The following is a 15,288-nucleotide window of genomic DNA, read 5'->3' as shown; positions in this document are numbered from 1 at the left end:
TTTGCCAAGCTCACTGCTGACCCAACAGTAGGCCAAGGTCAGCGTGGTGTGGCTGCCTCTCAGGTGAGCAGTGGAACAGGAGCGCACGCCCATTCATTCTCCCCCAACCCCTGCTGGGGGCGATGAGCAAACAGGACAAATAGTTCCATTTCTAGGAGTAAGGGAAGGCAGTGAGGGCGGGGGGAGCCTGTTCTGATACAAGACGTCCCCTACACTGGAAGTCTGGCCTCCCTGCACACTGGTTTCCAGCAGTCTGAGCAAGTCTTCTCTTACAATCTATGGCCTTGGAGGACTTCCCAGGAAGATCACTGAAGCCTACTCCCCCTGCCCCCCTTCCAGGGCTGTGTATTTTAAGAAAATTTCTGCTGGAGGTTCAAAAGAGCCCTTGAGAACAACCAGAAGCTAGAGATGAAATGAATAGCACCTGTGTGATTGGAAGGAGGTGGTTCCCTCTTCTCCACGGGCGGGGACTCGACCACTGCCTGGAAGGGAGAGCTGATGCTGCGGTGGATACAGCAGTACCCGGGAACAGGGACCCTGGGGGTGGGGAGCAGGTTCTGAAGTGACGGTGTTGGGTGTTGGTGAAGGCACTTTCCCCACTGGGCAGTGGGGAAGCCCTACGAAGAGTGGGCTAAATCCCCTAGCAGGGTTTCCAGTTTCACAAGCTGCTCCCCATTTCCCAGTGATATATAGCTGGGGCCCCTGCGCTTCACTGGTCTGCATTTGTTCTCTGCCCTTCCAGTCCACAAGTTCATGATTGCTCTGCTGGATGCTAAGCATCAGGATATTTGCTTTTCTGCCTGTGGTGTTCTCCTAAACCTCACCGTGGACAGAGACAAGAGAGTCATCCTAAAAGAAGGAGGTGGCATTAAAAAGTAAGTTCAAGGCACGGAGTCCTGACTCAATCAGGATTCACAGGAGAGCTTAGGCCCCCCTCCTCATTTCTCCCGGGCAGAGATATTTCTCCATCTGGAAGTGCCTAGCTAGGCTAAGGAGGGGATTTAGATTCCACTGGACACTTAAAATAATTCAGAAGTAGATTATCACTTAAATTCGTTAATTACTTAAATTGGTAGATGTGAAATTATTTTAATAACACTGAATTACATATAAAATGTATATTCAGTATCAAAGTTAATCATCATGTTAAAAATATAAAAAAGATGCTGACCTAATAACTTCTCAATTTGACTTTTCACTCAGGTTAGTGGATTGTTTAAGAGATTTTGGGCCTACTGATTGGCAGCTGGCCTGCTTGGTTTGCAAAACGCTATGGAACTTCAGTGAAAACATCACCAATGCTTCATCCTGTTTTGGAGATGAGGCTGCCAACACACTCTTAGCCTTGCTGTCATCATTCTTAGGTAAGACTCCTGACTGTGAATCTGTGAATCTTATCAAAATGAGAAAAATTGTTTCCTGTGACCTGTGTGGATAAAGATTGGTAGGCCTTTGGGTAGCTTTTTTTTCGATAAGGAACAGGAGACGTTAAAGACGATTATAATTTGAAGATACCTGGAAGAGGCTGAATCTTATATACAGTGGGGACATGAGGACTTTTAACACATTGGGTGCTGTCATGATTTCTTTTGTGGCTTTCCCCCTTCTTTTGAATTTTCTATAAGCTTATAAATAGACGATCTAGGCATAAATGTATTGCTGTTGTTTAAAAAGTATATAAACATTGTTGTAATTGAGAAAATATGGTTAAAAGCTACTCTGAAATAAGTCATGCTTTTAATGAACCTATGCATATATGATTGTGTTATGTGGGGAGAGTCTGTGAAACCATTTGACATTACTATGTGGTCTGACATACACTGAAAGGTAGGAAATCACTGATACAAACCAAAGGAAAGATGAGACTCTCTTCCATTGCAAAAGTTTCTATTTTTAGGATAGTTCTCCTCATCCTGGGGTAGGTCTAACAGCAGTGATTTAGGTCAGAAGTGAGTGGAAAATCTTCATTTTCAAAATGAAGATGTGCCTATCATCTCCCAAGCACCGTGTTGGCTCAGCAAAGCCATGCAGAAAGGCTCAGTGTGACCCAGAGGCTGTGAGTTCAAATTCTCACTCTCTGGGATGGTGTGATTCGACATAAGAATCTCTCAGAAACTGTCTTTTCATCTGTAAAATGGGGACGTTATATCTGTTCTGTGTTGCAGGGAGTTGTGAGAATCAAACAAGCATCCTGAGAGCATTCCAGGAAGACTAGAGGCTGTAGTCAGGCAGTTCTGAGTTAAGGTCTCACTTTATCACATGCAAAGTTTTAACTCAGGGCATATTAACCTCTGAATGTATATCTTCTCATGTCTAAGATGGGGATGATTGACATCCACTTTGCAGAGTTGTTGGGCTTCCCTGGTGGCTCAGACGGTAAAGCATCTGCCTTCAATGTGGGAGACCGGGGTTCGATCCCAGGGTTGGGAAGGTCCCCTGGAGAAAGAAATGGCAATCCATTCCAGTATTCTTGCCTGGAAAATCCCATGGATGAAGGAGCCTGGTAGGCTACAGTCCATGTGGTTGCAAAGAGTCGGACACAACTGAGCGACTTCACTTTCACTTGCAGAGTTGTTAGGGTGATAAATGAATAGACCTACACAAAGAAATTCACATAGAACCTGACACACAGCTAGTTCTCAAAACATGGTTGTGAAAATGCTTGGTAAATTCTCTTGTTGAAACAATATGTTATTAAACAGGAACTCCGGACCAGAGCTATTTGAAAGACAGCTATACAATAGGTTCTTGTAGGTTATCCATTTTAAATATAGCAGTGTGTACATGACCTTCCCACGGTCCCTAACCGTCCCTTCCCCTGGCAACCAGAAGTTCGTTTTCTAAGTCTGTGAGTATCTTTGTTTTATAAGTTAATTTGTATCATTTCCTTTTAGATGCCACATATAAGGGATGTCATATTGTATTTCTCCTCTGTCTGACTTACTTCACTCAGTATGACACTCGCTAGGTCCATCTATGTTGCTGCAAATGGCATTCTTTTGAATAGCTGAGTAATATTCCATTGTATATGAAGTCCCACACCTTCTTTATCCATTCCTCTGTTGGACATTTAGGTTGCTTGCATGTTTTGGCTACAGTGAGTATTTGGGTTCATGTATCCTTTCGAATCATGTTTTTCTCCAGATAGATATCTAGAAGTAGGATGGTGGGGTCATATGGTAGTTCAGTGTTTCATTTTTTAAGGAACCTCCATACTGTTCTCCATAGTGGCAGTGCTAATTTACATTCCCACCAACAGTGTAGGAGGGTTCCCTTCTCAAAATGAGCACAATTTTAAATCATTGAGGTTCACATTCTGCTCTGTGGACTTGAAGTTTTCTTGGGTTGCTGGGAGCAGAAGTGCGCTCAACTTGCTTTAATTCAGTTCTCAACTGTGGCAGAACATTGGAGTCAGAACATATGGAATTAAAAAGAAAAATCAATCAAAAACCCCACACTTGTCCTGGCCCCATCCCTAGGAATTCTGATTCAGGAGCTCTGGGGGAGGCCAATTATCTGCGTCATTAACAAGTTCCACAGGTGAGTCTGCTATTCAGGCAGCACTGAGAACTCCACCCTGGTTAGTGAAGGAGCTGAAGGGAAGGATGCCCCGGAAAGGAGGAAGCTGGGAAACACGCGCATTGCGCAGAGCCTGCTGGACCAGCACTCAGGATGTGGAAGGCGGCCCATCAGTAGCAGGCATCATCTACCCCACCCTGCTGAGACCCAGCAGTGCTGTCTCCACTCTTAAGGAAAAAGGCCTTTCTCCCCCTCGTCGTCTCCAGGCTCCTGCGTGGCCATGGCTCCAGCTGTCTCAAGGCCGCTTCTTGCTGCTGTCGTGAGTGGGCCTTTGTCTCCTCTGCTGTTGGCACGACTTTCTGTCTCCCATTTGGGGAGAAGATGTGACTGGTTCCATGAGTCATTCTCCTGGGCTCTAGGCTTTCGTGCCTCAGGCGGCAGCTGCCTCCACTGCAGGCTGTCTGTGGTTTCTTTTGGCACCTCAGGCTGGGACAGTCAACCATATATAGCAAACTGGTGGGGCCGTGTGGCACCACCTAAGAAGGGATGTGGGCATGGCTGGCTTCACACGCGGGCAGCACACCTGGCGTGCCCTTGACTATAATGGGCCTGTTCCTGCCTCTTCCCCCCGTCAACCCTCCCTGGAGCAGGACTGGGCTTCCCCTCATGCTTCCCTAACCTTGCACCTTTGCTCTGGCCAGGTCTCTTACCTGCCCGGCGCAAGGCTGCCGGTCCTGGCAGGCCCTTCTCATGAGGTTTCCAAGCCCACAGTCACAGGGAAGCTGCACTGCTTACACAGCAACTGATCTTGAGCTGTGTAACTTGTTCTGCATTACTATTTTGTACCTTTTGTTTCCCCACTCCAACGGAGCCACCTTAAGGAAAAGATATTGCCTTGGGCAAAGCAGGTTCTTGATAGATGCTTGTGGATTAACTGACAATGGTGGTATCTTTAATAGTGCTGTATACTTTTAAAAGGAGGTTCATTCTATCCTTCTAAGATCTAAGGTCATCAGCTAGGTGACAGTGAAGGTAGGTACGTCTAGGAGGGTTAAGTGACTTGCCTAAGATTATACTGTAGCAAAGCCAGGGCTTTTCATCAGAAAGTAAACATTGAGCCCCTGTGTTTTTCTGCTATTCCATTACATAGTATGCCCTTACCCTACCCCATCCCACCCACCCCTGGAAGGGGATGGAGGCACGGGTAAGAAAAATAAACACAGTCTACCAGGGAGCCAGGTCATCAGCAGAGTGTGGCATGCATGTCTCACGTGATCACGAGTGCTACTCTCTGGCTCTCCTCTCCACAGTGTGGACCTCAGAGCCTTACTTCTGACATGGGCTGTAGTTGTGTCCGGCCAGCTGGGTGGCAGCAATTGAAATGGATATATAAGCGAGAGTATACTTAAATTTCAATTTTTTTACAGCGATAGGTTAAAAAAACAACAGGCCATTTTGAAAACAGGAAGAGCTATTATATCACAAAAGTCCCACAATGTAGTGTGAGCACTGTTTTTAGAAATCACGGGAGGGCAATTGATATACCAATGTAAGTTACCCAACTTTTTCTTGATGGGAAGCTGGGAAAAGAAAGTAATGGGACTCAGTGCGGTTGGGATGTTGACAGTCTTTTAGGAAAGTGGCTTAAAAAGAATGTTGTCTAAAACTTCCTGATGTGCTACAGCCACTTCACATAAACTCATGAGCAATCTGTTTATCTTGAAGTTCTTATGTGGTTTGCCCTGGCACACTACCATGAGCTTCTCTCAGGGTTGCTGGCAACTGGTGATCACCAGTATACACTGGTGATTAGTGTGTACAGTTTGCTATTGTGAACGTAAATGACTCTAGGTTATTTTATATTCATCTGAGGTATGTGGAGGGCTTCCCTAGGTGGCTCAATGGTAAAGAATCTGCCTGCCAATGCTGGAGACACAGGTTCGATCCTTGGGTCAGGAAGTCCCCAGGAGAAGAAAATGGCAACCCACTCCAGTATTCTTGCCTGGGAAATCCCATGGACAGAGGAACCTGGTGGGCTACAGTCCATTGGGTTGCGAAGAGTTGAGCAAGAGTTAGCAACTAAATAACAAGATATGTGGAACTTAGAACCTAGGTTATGTGATAGGGGATAGAGGGGACCCCAGTGTTCAAAGTAGAGGGTCACATCATCATGCTCATGCCAAAGAGTCATCAGGTGCTTCTAGAACATGTGAGAACTGTGCCTCATAAGCATTACAACAGTAGTCAAACCCCTGGTAGCTACCTGGTGCTGAACAGCAGGCTAGGAAAGAGTGCAGTGGTGCACAGGATCCTTAAACTGTAGTAGAGACCATGTTATAATGGTCACTGACAGAGTTGTTTTGAGTCCTTTTGTTGTTGTTGTTTAGTCCCTCAGTTGTATCCGACTCTTTGTGACTCCATGGGCTGCAGCACACCAGGTTCCCTGTCCTTCACTATCTCCTGGAGTTTGCACAAACTCGTGTCCATTGAGTCAGTGATGCCATCCAACCATCTCCTCCTCTGTCACCTCCTTCTCCTCCTGCCCTCAGTTTTTTCCAGCATCAGGGTCTTTTCCAATGAGTCAGCTGTTCACATTAGGTAGCCAGGGTATTGGAGCTTCAGCTTTAGCATCTCTCCTTCCAATGAATATTCAGGGTTGATTTCCTTTAGGGTTGATTGGTTTGATCTCCTTGTTGCTGTTGAAGGGACTCTCAAGAGTATTCTCCAACACCACAGTTGAAAAGCATCAATTCTTCGGCACTCAGCCTTCTTTATGGTCCAACTCTCACACTGTACATTGCTACTGGAAAAACCATAGCTTTGACTATACTGACTTTTGATGGCAAAGTGATGTCTCTGCTTTTTAAGATGCTCTCTAGATTTGTCATAGTTTTTCTTTGAAGGAGCAAGCATCTTTTAATTTCATGGCTGCAGTGATTTTGGAGCCCAAGAAAATGAAATCTGTCACTGTTTCCACGTTTCCCCCCATCTATTTGCCATGAACAGATAGGACCAGCTGCCATGATCTTTGTTTTCTGATGTTGATTTCAAGCCAGCTTTTTCACTCTCCTCTTTCACCTTCACCAAGATGTGCCTTAGGTCTTCTTTGCTTTCTGCCATTAGTGTGCTATCATCTGCATATCTGAAGTTGATATTTCTCCCGGCAAACTTGATTCCAGCTTGAGCTTCATCCAACCTGGAATTTCACATAATATACTCTGCATATAAGTTAAATAAGCAGGGTGACAATATACAACCTTGATGTACTCCTTTCCCAATTTTGAACCAGTCCACTGTTCCATATCTGGTTCTAACTGTTGCTTCTTGACATGCATACAGGTTTCTCAGGAGCCAGGTTAGGTGGTTTGGTAGTCCCATCTCTTTCAGAATGCTCCACAGTTTGTTGTGATCCACACAGTCAAAGGCTTTAGCATAGTCAATGAAGCAGTGGTAGACTTTTTTTTTAAATTCCCTTGCTTTTTCTATGATCCAGCAGATGTTGGCAATTAGATCTCTGGTTCCTCTGCCTTTTCTAAATCCAGCTTGTATATCTGGAAGATCTTGGTTCACGTACTGTTGAAGCCTAGCTTGAAGGATTTTGAGTATTACCTTGTTAGTATGTGAAATGAGTACAACTGTATGCTAGTTTGACCGTTGTTTGGCATTGCCTTTTTTGGGATTGAAATGAACACTGACCTTTTCCAGTCCTGTGGCCACTGCTGAATTTTCCAAATTTACTGGCATAGAGTGCAGCACTTTCACAGCATCATCTTTTAGGATTAGAAATAGCTCAGCTGTGATCCCATCACCTCCCTAGTTTTATCTGATGCTGGGAGGGATTGGGGGCAGGAGGAGAAGGGGACGACAGAGGATGAGATGGCTGGATGGCATCACCGACTTGATGGACATGAGTTTGAGTGAACTCCAGGAGTTGGTGATGGACAGGGAGGCCTGGCGTGCTGCGATTCATGGGGTCGCAAAGAGTCAGACATGACTGAGCGACTGAACTGAACTGAATGCTTCTTAAGGAGAAAGCAGTGGCACCCCACTCCAGTACTCTTGCCTGGAGAATCCCAGGGACTGGGGAGCCTGGTGGGCTGCCATCTATGGGGTTGCACAGAGTCGGACACAACTGAAGCGATTTAGCAGCAGCAGCAGCAGCAGCAGCAGCAATACTTCTTAAGGCCCACTTGACTTCACATTCAGGATGTCTGGCTCTAGGTGAGTGACCACATGATTGTGGTTATCTGGGTCATTAAGACTTTTTTTGCACAGATCATCTGTGTATTCTTGCCATCTCTTCTTAATCTCTTCTACTTCTGTTCAGATCAGTCGCTCAGTCGTGTCTGACTCTTTGCGACCCCATGAATCGCAGCACGCCACGCCTCCCTGTCCATCACCAACTCCCAAAGTTTACCCAAACTCATGTCCATCGAGTCGGTGATGCCATCCAGCCATCTCATCCTCTGTCATCCCCTTCTCCACATACCCCCTAATCCCTCCCAGCATCAGGGTCTTTTCCAATGAGTCAGCTCTTTGCATGAGGTGGCCAAAGTATTGGAGTTTCAGCTTCAGCATCAATCCTTCCAATGAACACCCAAGGCTGATCTCCTTTAGGATGGACTGGTTGGATCTCCTTGCAGTCCAAGGGACTCTCAAGAGTCTTCTCCAACACCACAGTTCAAAAGCACCAATTCTTCGGCGCTCAGCCTTCTTCACACTCCAACTCTCACATCCATACATGACCACTGGAAAAACCATAGCCTTGACTAGATGGACCTTTGTTGGCAAAGTAATGTCTCTGCTTTTGAATATGCTATCTCGGTTGGTCATAACTTTTCTTCCAAGGAGTAAGCATCTTTTAATTTCATGGCTGCAGTCACCATCTGCAGTGATTTTGGAGCCCAAAAAAATAAAGTCTGACACTGTATCCACTGTTTCCCCATCTATTTCCCATGAAGTGATGGGACTAGAGGCCATGATCTTGAGCTTTAAGCCAACTCTTTCACTCTCCTCTTTCACTTTCATCAAGAGGCTTTTTAGTTCCTCTTCACTGTCTGCCATAAGGGTGGTGTCATCAAGAGGCTTTTTAGTTCCTCTTCACTGTCTGCCATAAGGGTGGTGTCATCTGCATATCTGAGATTATTGATATTTCTCCCGGCAATCTTGATTCCAGCTTGTGCTTCTTCCAGCCCAGTGTTTCTCATGATGTACTCTGCATATAAGTTAAATAAGCAGGGTGACAATATACACCCTTGACGAACCAGTCTGTTGTTCCGTGTCCAGTTCTAACTGTTGCTTCCTGACCTGCATATAGGTTTCTCAACAGGCAAGTCAGGTGGTCTGGTGTTCCCATCTCTTTCAGAATTTTCCACAGTTTATTGTGATCCACACCGTCAAAGGCTTTGGCATAGTCAATAAAGCAGAAATAGATGTTTTTCTGGAACTCTCTGTTAAGTCCTTGCCATTTCTTTCATTATAGTGTCCATCTTTGCATGAAATATTCTCTTAGTATCTCTCATTTTCTTGAGGAGATCTTTGGTCTTTCCCATTCTATTGTTTTCTTCTATTTCTGTGCACTGTTCACTTAAGAAAGCTTTCTTATCTCCTTGCTATTCTCTGGAACTCTGCATTCAGTTGGGTTTATCTTTCCCTTTGTCCTTTGCCTTTCATTTCTTTTCTCAGCTATTTGTAAGGCTTCCTCAGACAACCACTTTGCCTTCTTGCATTTATTTTTCTTGGGGATGGTTTTAGTCATCATTTCCTGTACAATGATATGAACCTCCACCCTTAGTTCTTCAAGCACTCTGTCTACCAGATTTAGTCCCTTGAACTATTCATCACTTCCATTATGTAATCATAAGGGAGTTTATTTAGGTCATACCCGAATAGCTTTCTCTACTTTCTTCAATTTGAACCTAAATTTTGCAAATAAGAGTTCATGATCTGAGCCACAGTCAGCTCCTGGGCTTGTTTTTGCTGACTGTATAGAGCTGCTCCATCTTTGGCTGTAAAGAATATAATCAATCTGATTTCAATATTGACTGTCTGGTGATGTCCATGTGTAGAGTCATCTCTTGTGTTGTTGGGTGAGGGTGTTTGTTATGACCAGTGTGTTCTGTTGGCAGAACTCTTGTTAACCTTTGCCTTGCTTCATTTTGTACTCCAAGGCCAAACTTGCCTGTTACTCCAGATATCTTTTGACTTTCTACTTTTTGCATTCCAGTCCCCTATGATGAAAAGGACATCTTTTTTGGTGTTTGTTCTAAGAGATCTTATAGGTCTTCATAGAATGGTTCAACTTCAACTTCTTCAGCATTAGTGATTGGGAGATAGACTTGGATTACACTGAGGTTGAATGATTTGCCTTGGAAACAAATGGAGATCATTCTGTCTTTTTTGCGATTGCTCCCAAGTACTGCAGTTCAGACTCTTCTGTTGACTGTGAGGGCTACTCCTTTGCTTGCCCACAATAGTAGATATATAATGGTCATCTGAATCAAATTCACCCATTCCCATCCATTTTAGTTCACTGATTCCTAAAGTGTCAATATTGACTCTTGCCATCTCCTGCTTGACCACGTCCAATTTACCTTGATTCATGGACCTAACATTCCAAGTTCCTATGCAATATTGTTCTTTACACCATTGGACTATAGTTTCACCACCAGACACAACCACAACTGGGCACTGTTTCCGCTTTGGCTCAGCCTCTTCATTTTTTCTGGAGCTATTTCTCTGCCCTTCCCCAGTAGCATATTGGACATCTACTGACCTGGGGGGCTCATCTTTCAGTGTTCTGCCTTTTTGCCTTTTAATCCTTTCGAAAACCTTACCTAAAATTCTAGTGTTTGGAAGTGTGCTGTGTACAAAGAAAGTTGAACAATAACTGCTTATCTAAACCAGTACTTTTCACACTGTGACCAGTTTGAAAAATGAAGCAGCAAACAAAGAGAATATCAGAATATATTACATGTAGAAAAGATAAGTATTCTATTTATTTGTTTATAAATATATATATATATAGTCATCATGTAGTATGGACTTCCTGCTGCTACTGCTGCTACTAAATTGCTTCATTCGTGTCCGACTCTGTGCGACCTCATAGACGGCAGCCCACCAGGCTCTGCCGTTCCTGGGATTCTCCAGACAAGAACACTGGAGTGGGCTGCCATTTCCTTCTCCAATGCATAAAAGTGAAAGTGAAGTCGCTCAGTCATGTCCAACTCTCCGCGACCCCCTGAACTGCAGCCTACCAGGCTCCTCTGTCCATGGGATTTTCAAGGCAAGAGTACTGGAGTGGGTTGCCATTGCCTTCTCCGATGGACTTCCTAGGTCACAGTAAAAAAAAAAAAAAAAGTTTGAAAATCATAGAACTAAGGTTTTCTTGGGTTACCCTCTGCTGTTCATTGCAATATGAGTTCCAAATTTAACACCTAGTGTCATATGACACATTTTATGCGTTGAGTTGCTGTATTTACTTTGCAACTTGAGACTGCTTTTCTCTAATCTATAGTTATTTGGCCACTTTTGTTATCTTGCCTAACCCAATTTACAATTAATAGGGTACAAGTGTAGATTAACTAATTATACGTTGAGCCTCAAGAAGAGTAATATAGTCTCAGTGATAGATTAAGAAACCCCAGACACCGAAACAGTGACTTGGCTAAAATCATCAAACCCAGCCAAAGTCCTGGACAGAGAGAAAGACTGCAGGTTGCCTGGGCAGCCATCAGTCCTAAGCTGCTTTAGAAAAAGAGCATAAAAAAAGAGAATTCGTTTTTAACGAGAGTTTAGTACTCAGAACATCTGCAGAATAGTGAGCAGGAAGTAGATCTAGGAATTCAAGAGTGCTCAGAGTCTCACAGACCGCTTTCGTTTGGAAATAGCCCAACAGGAAGGCCTTTCAAGGCATCAAACACCATCTGGATTCTCCTCCTTTCAAGCCCTTGATTATCGAATGGGTGGGGAGAGTCAGGTTTGCTTACAGGGGTCTCCATGGAGAGCTTCGCTGAATTGTTTGTGTCTGCCCAGAACTTATCTCAGAGTTGCATAGCTGTCCAGTTGGCTGGGGGAGAGGACGGGAAGGTACAAACTGGGATTCCAGACCTATCTTATTCTGGGTGGTGACACCAACACCAGTAGTGCCAAAGTACACACAGTGTGCTTTGAGTGTACCCAAAATATTCAGGGTAGGAAATTTGATGTAAGCACCAAGGAAGTATTAGATGGTAGGATTTTAGTGGGCCTTATGAAAGAAGTTTGCAAATTATGCAAGCAGCAATATTTGTGGTCACTTTAGGACTTAGTGGTTACCACTTAAGAAGTCTGCCTCAGCCTCAGACCTAGGAAGTGGCAGAGCCAACCTTCTGACTGGCAGGCCAGGGCATTTTCCTGAAGTCCTTCTCATGGGTTCCAGTGTAAACAGAGAGAAATGCGGTGGCAGGTCGGTGCAGAAACCTCAGTAGCCATTTGTCTTCCGACTTGGGTTGGATATACTTTCACGATATTCACAGAATTGAAAGTGCTGTTGGATTAAGAAACAAATCAAGGTTGTAATTTTGCATTTTTTTAACAAGTGCTTTTCTGCATTATACATGGATTCACTTGGGATTCTAATATTCCTTAGGATTCTCAAAGTCTTCCACTTTTCACTTTTATTGGGGAGAGCATAAGGTGATAGGGGGAAGGAGGTGTTATCTTTTCAAAGAAGTTTGTCCAGGCTGCTCTGAAATGAGCAAAGTTGATTTTCAGTCAGATTCAACTGTGCTACTTTCCCAAAAGATTTCCTAACTTCTTTTTTGTTTGTCAACCACTGAAGAAATAATTAACATTTTTAATGTGCAGATAAGGAAATAATCTATTCATACTTTGTTTATTCTGAGAAATTGTGATCTGTCTTTTGGATATAAAGTTAGATGTAACATTAGGGATAAATTGAAGTAAGAACTCAATTCAGTCTAGGGTTTTTTTTTTTTAGGAAGATCGCTATCTTTTATTATTATTTTTTTTGCCACGCCACACACTATGCATGATCTTAGTTCCCTGACCAGGGATCCAACCCCAGGTCCCCTGCAGTGGAGGCATAGAGTCTTAACCACTTGGACTGCTAGGGAAGTCCTCAAGATTATATATATATTTTAATTCAGAAACTATCATACACTTACTTAAAATTTTTTCTATAAAGAACTACTCCCGTAAAATAGCCTTGTTGCAATTAGAGATGACTCAGGATGAGTTTAACTCATGCCATCAAAAATTAAACTTCATTCAGTAGGATCACATTTCTAAATAATTGCTGTAATTTTAATTTTTCTGATGCAGATGAAGAACTAGCATTGAATGGGAGTTTTGACCAAGACCTAAAAAACTATCACAAACTCCACTGGGAAACAGAATTCAGACCGGTGGCACAGCAGCTTCTAAACCGAATTAAGAATCATCACACCTTCCTGGAACCTCTGCCTATTACTTCTTTCTAACATGATGCAGATTAACAACAGAAACAGGAAGTCAGGTCTCCATCATTCTTAAGAAGTGGTAACAAGCATGAACTTTTTTCTTCAATATTAACAAATATTCAAAGTTTTTCAGGTACTTATTTTAGTGAGTAGTCTTAGTGTATTAAAAGAAATAAGCATTTCTTGTCAGGTATTGTGGAAAAATGAATATACATGTTGTGCTTCCTATTATGAGAAATTTAAGATGAAAATATATTCATGGTATTTCTAAGTAAATGACTTTTTATTCTATTCTCTATTGAATAATTTAGTTCTAGTCTTAAAATCCTGATGTCACAATTCTAGAATTTAACTGCTTGTCAGTTCAATGAACTGTGCAATGAAGACATTTTATGTACAGAAAGAGTGGTGGTCAACACTGTTAGGAATACATTACTACGTAAGCGTCTGCACTAATTCTTACAGCTTTTAATAATAATCTTCTGGTTAGGTACCACTATTTTCTCTGGTTGTCATATTGAGAGGAAGGGGAAGCAGAAAAATTTAAAGAAGACTGCTTTGGGCCATCTACTCTTTATTAAATAAGTAAAATAGATGAAAAAGAGTATTTTCCCTTTTTATTTTTATTTGAAATAAACTGAGTAGATCAGACAATTCTACTTATAACTCTCTGTGACTATAGCGGTGATCTAATATAGTGGAAGTAAATGGCAGATCTCAGTTTGAATCCTAGTTCTCCCCTGCCTAGTTTTTGGGCAGCTAACTTAATATTTTTAGCTTAAGTGTACAATGTAATCATGTAGTTTAGGAACAAACAAAAATGGGCAAATTGTCCAGTATGCTGACTGATGTGTAGTAGGTACTCAATAAATTATGATTTTCCACCCTTCGTAGGATAAGATTGGTCTTTGAATAAATGATCAACACCAAAGAAATTGAGATAACCATTGCTATCCTATAGTAGCCAAAGAAAGATTCAGAATAAAAGTAGATTTGATACTCTGCTTTGTAGGGTTAGAGATGAACCATTAATAACATAAAAACTCATTTCTTACCCTAACAAGATACCAAGACTAATGAGATAAAGGCAGGCTTTTAAGAGACTAGATAGACTCTTATAAGTCTATTAGAAAAACCCTAAATTTCCAGAAACAAATAGACTTTCCAAGGGCTCCTCTAGTTTGGGGCTGGCTCATCCCAGGTTGGGGCTCAGCAAAATCATCTAGAGACACTCACTATAGTCTGTCATCCATGAGTATATGCTAGGAGATTCACTCCAACAGTTGAAATCTTTTTTTTTTTTTAATTTATTTGGCTGCACTGGGTCTTAGTTGTTCCATGTGGGATCCAGCTCCCCTATCAGGGATCAAACAAACCCATGTCCCCTGCCTTGGGAGTGTGGAGTCCTAACCACTGGACCACCTGGGAAGTCCCTGGAAACATTTTTTAAGTCTGATAGGCTAATCTCTCAAAAACATTTGAAGATCTAAGTATTTTTACCCATAGCAGGCTATATATTCTACTTTCAGTGAAAAAACTCTCTTCCCCCTAAAAGAGCACCCTCAGTATTTATAATTAATGTAATAACTCATAGTAGAATACCATTATATTTGTTCTCCATGTTAAACTCCTCTCCCTCAGACTCATGTGCAAGCTGGACCATGTAGAACTATCTCAGTTCATTTCAGTTGCTCACTTGTGTCTGACTCTTTGAAACCCCATGGACTGTAGCACGCCAGGCTTCCCTGTCCATCATCACCTCCCAGAGCTTGCTCAAACTCATGTTCATCGAGTCGGTGACACCATCCAACCGTCTCATCTGTCATCCCCTTCTCCTCCTGCCTTCAGTCTTTCCCAGAATCAGGGTTTTTTTTTCCAATGAATCAGTTCTTTGCATCAGGTGGCCAAAGTATTGGAGCTTCAGTTTCAGCATCAGTCCTTCCAATGAATATTCAGGACTGATTTCCTTTGGGATTGACTGGTTTGATCTCCTTGCTGTCCAAGGGACTCTCAAGAGTCTTCTCTAACACCAAAAACCATAGCTTTGACTAGACGGACGTTTGTTGGCAGAGTAATGTCTCTGCTTTTTAATATGCTGTCTAGGTTGGTCATAACTTTTCTTCCAAGGAGCAAGCGTCTTTTAATTTCATGGCTGCAGTCACCATCTGCAGTGAATTTGGAGCCCAAGAAAATAAAGTCTCTCACTGTTTTCATTGTTTCCCAATCTATTTGCCATGAAGTGATGGGACCAGATGCCATGATCTTAGTGTTTTGAATGTTGAGTTTTAAGCCCACTTTTTCACTCTCT

At 42.8% G+C, this 15,288-nt stretch overlaps 1 protein-coding gene across 1 annotated transcript in view; it reads left to right on the top strand.

Annotated features, from left to right (window-relative positions):
- ARMC2 (armadillo repeat containing 2) overlaps positions 1-13,260 on the top strand; it is a 123,330-nt gene extending 110,070 nt beyond the window's left edge. Inside the window, exons 16-18 of the mRNA XM_052645702.1 lie at positions 743-875; positions 1,204-1,364; positions 12,844-13,260. Coding sequence (XP_052501662.1) covers positions 743-875; positions 1,204-1,364; positions 12,844-13,001 — 452 coding nt within the window. The 3' untranslated portion in view covers positions 13,002-13,260. The remainder of the gene's footprint in view (positions 1-742; positions 876-1,203; positions 1,365-12,843) is intronic.
- Positions 13,261-15,288: the final 2,028 nt, after the last annotated feature.

The sequence above is a fragment of the Budorcas taxicolor genome, chromosome 9 (genome assembly GCF_023091745.1).
Source record: "Budorcas taxicolor isolate Tak-1 chromosome 9, Takin1.1, whole genome shotgun sequence".
Taxonomy (NCBI): Eukaryota; Metazoa; Chordata; class Mammalia; order Artiodactyla; family Bovidae; genus Budorcas; species Budorcas taxicolor.
The sequence above is the reverse complement of the archived record's forward strand: the minus strand, read 5'-3'. Positions and strand labels throughout refer to the sequence as shown.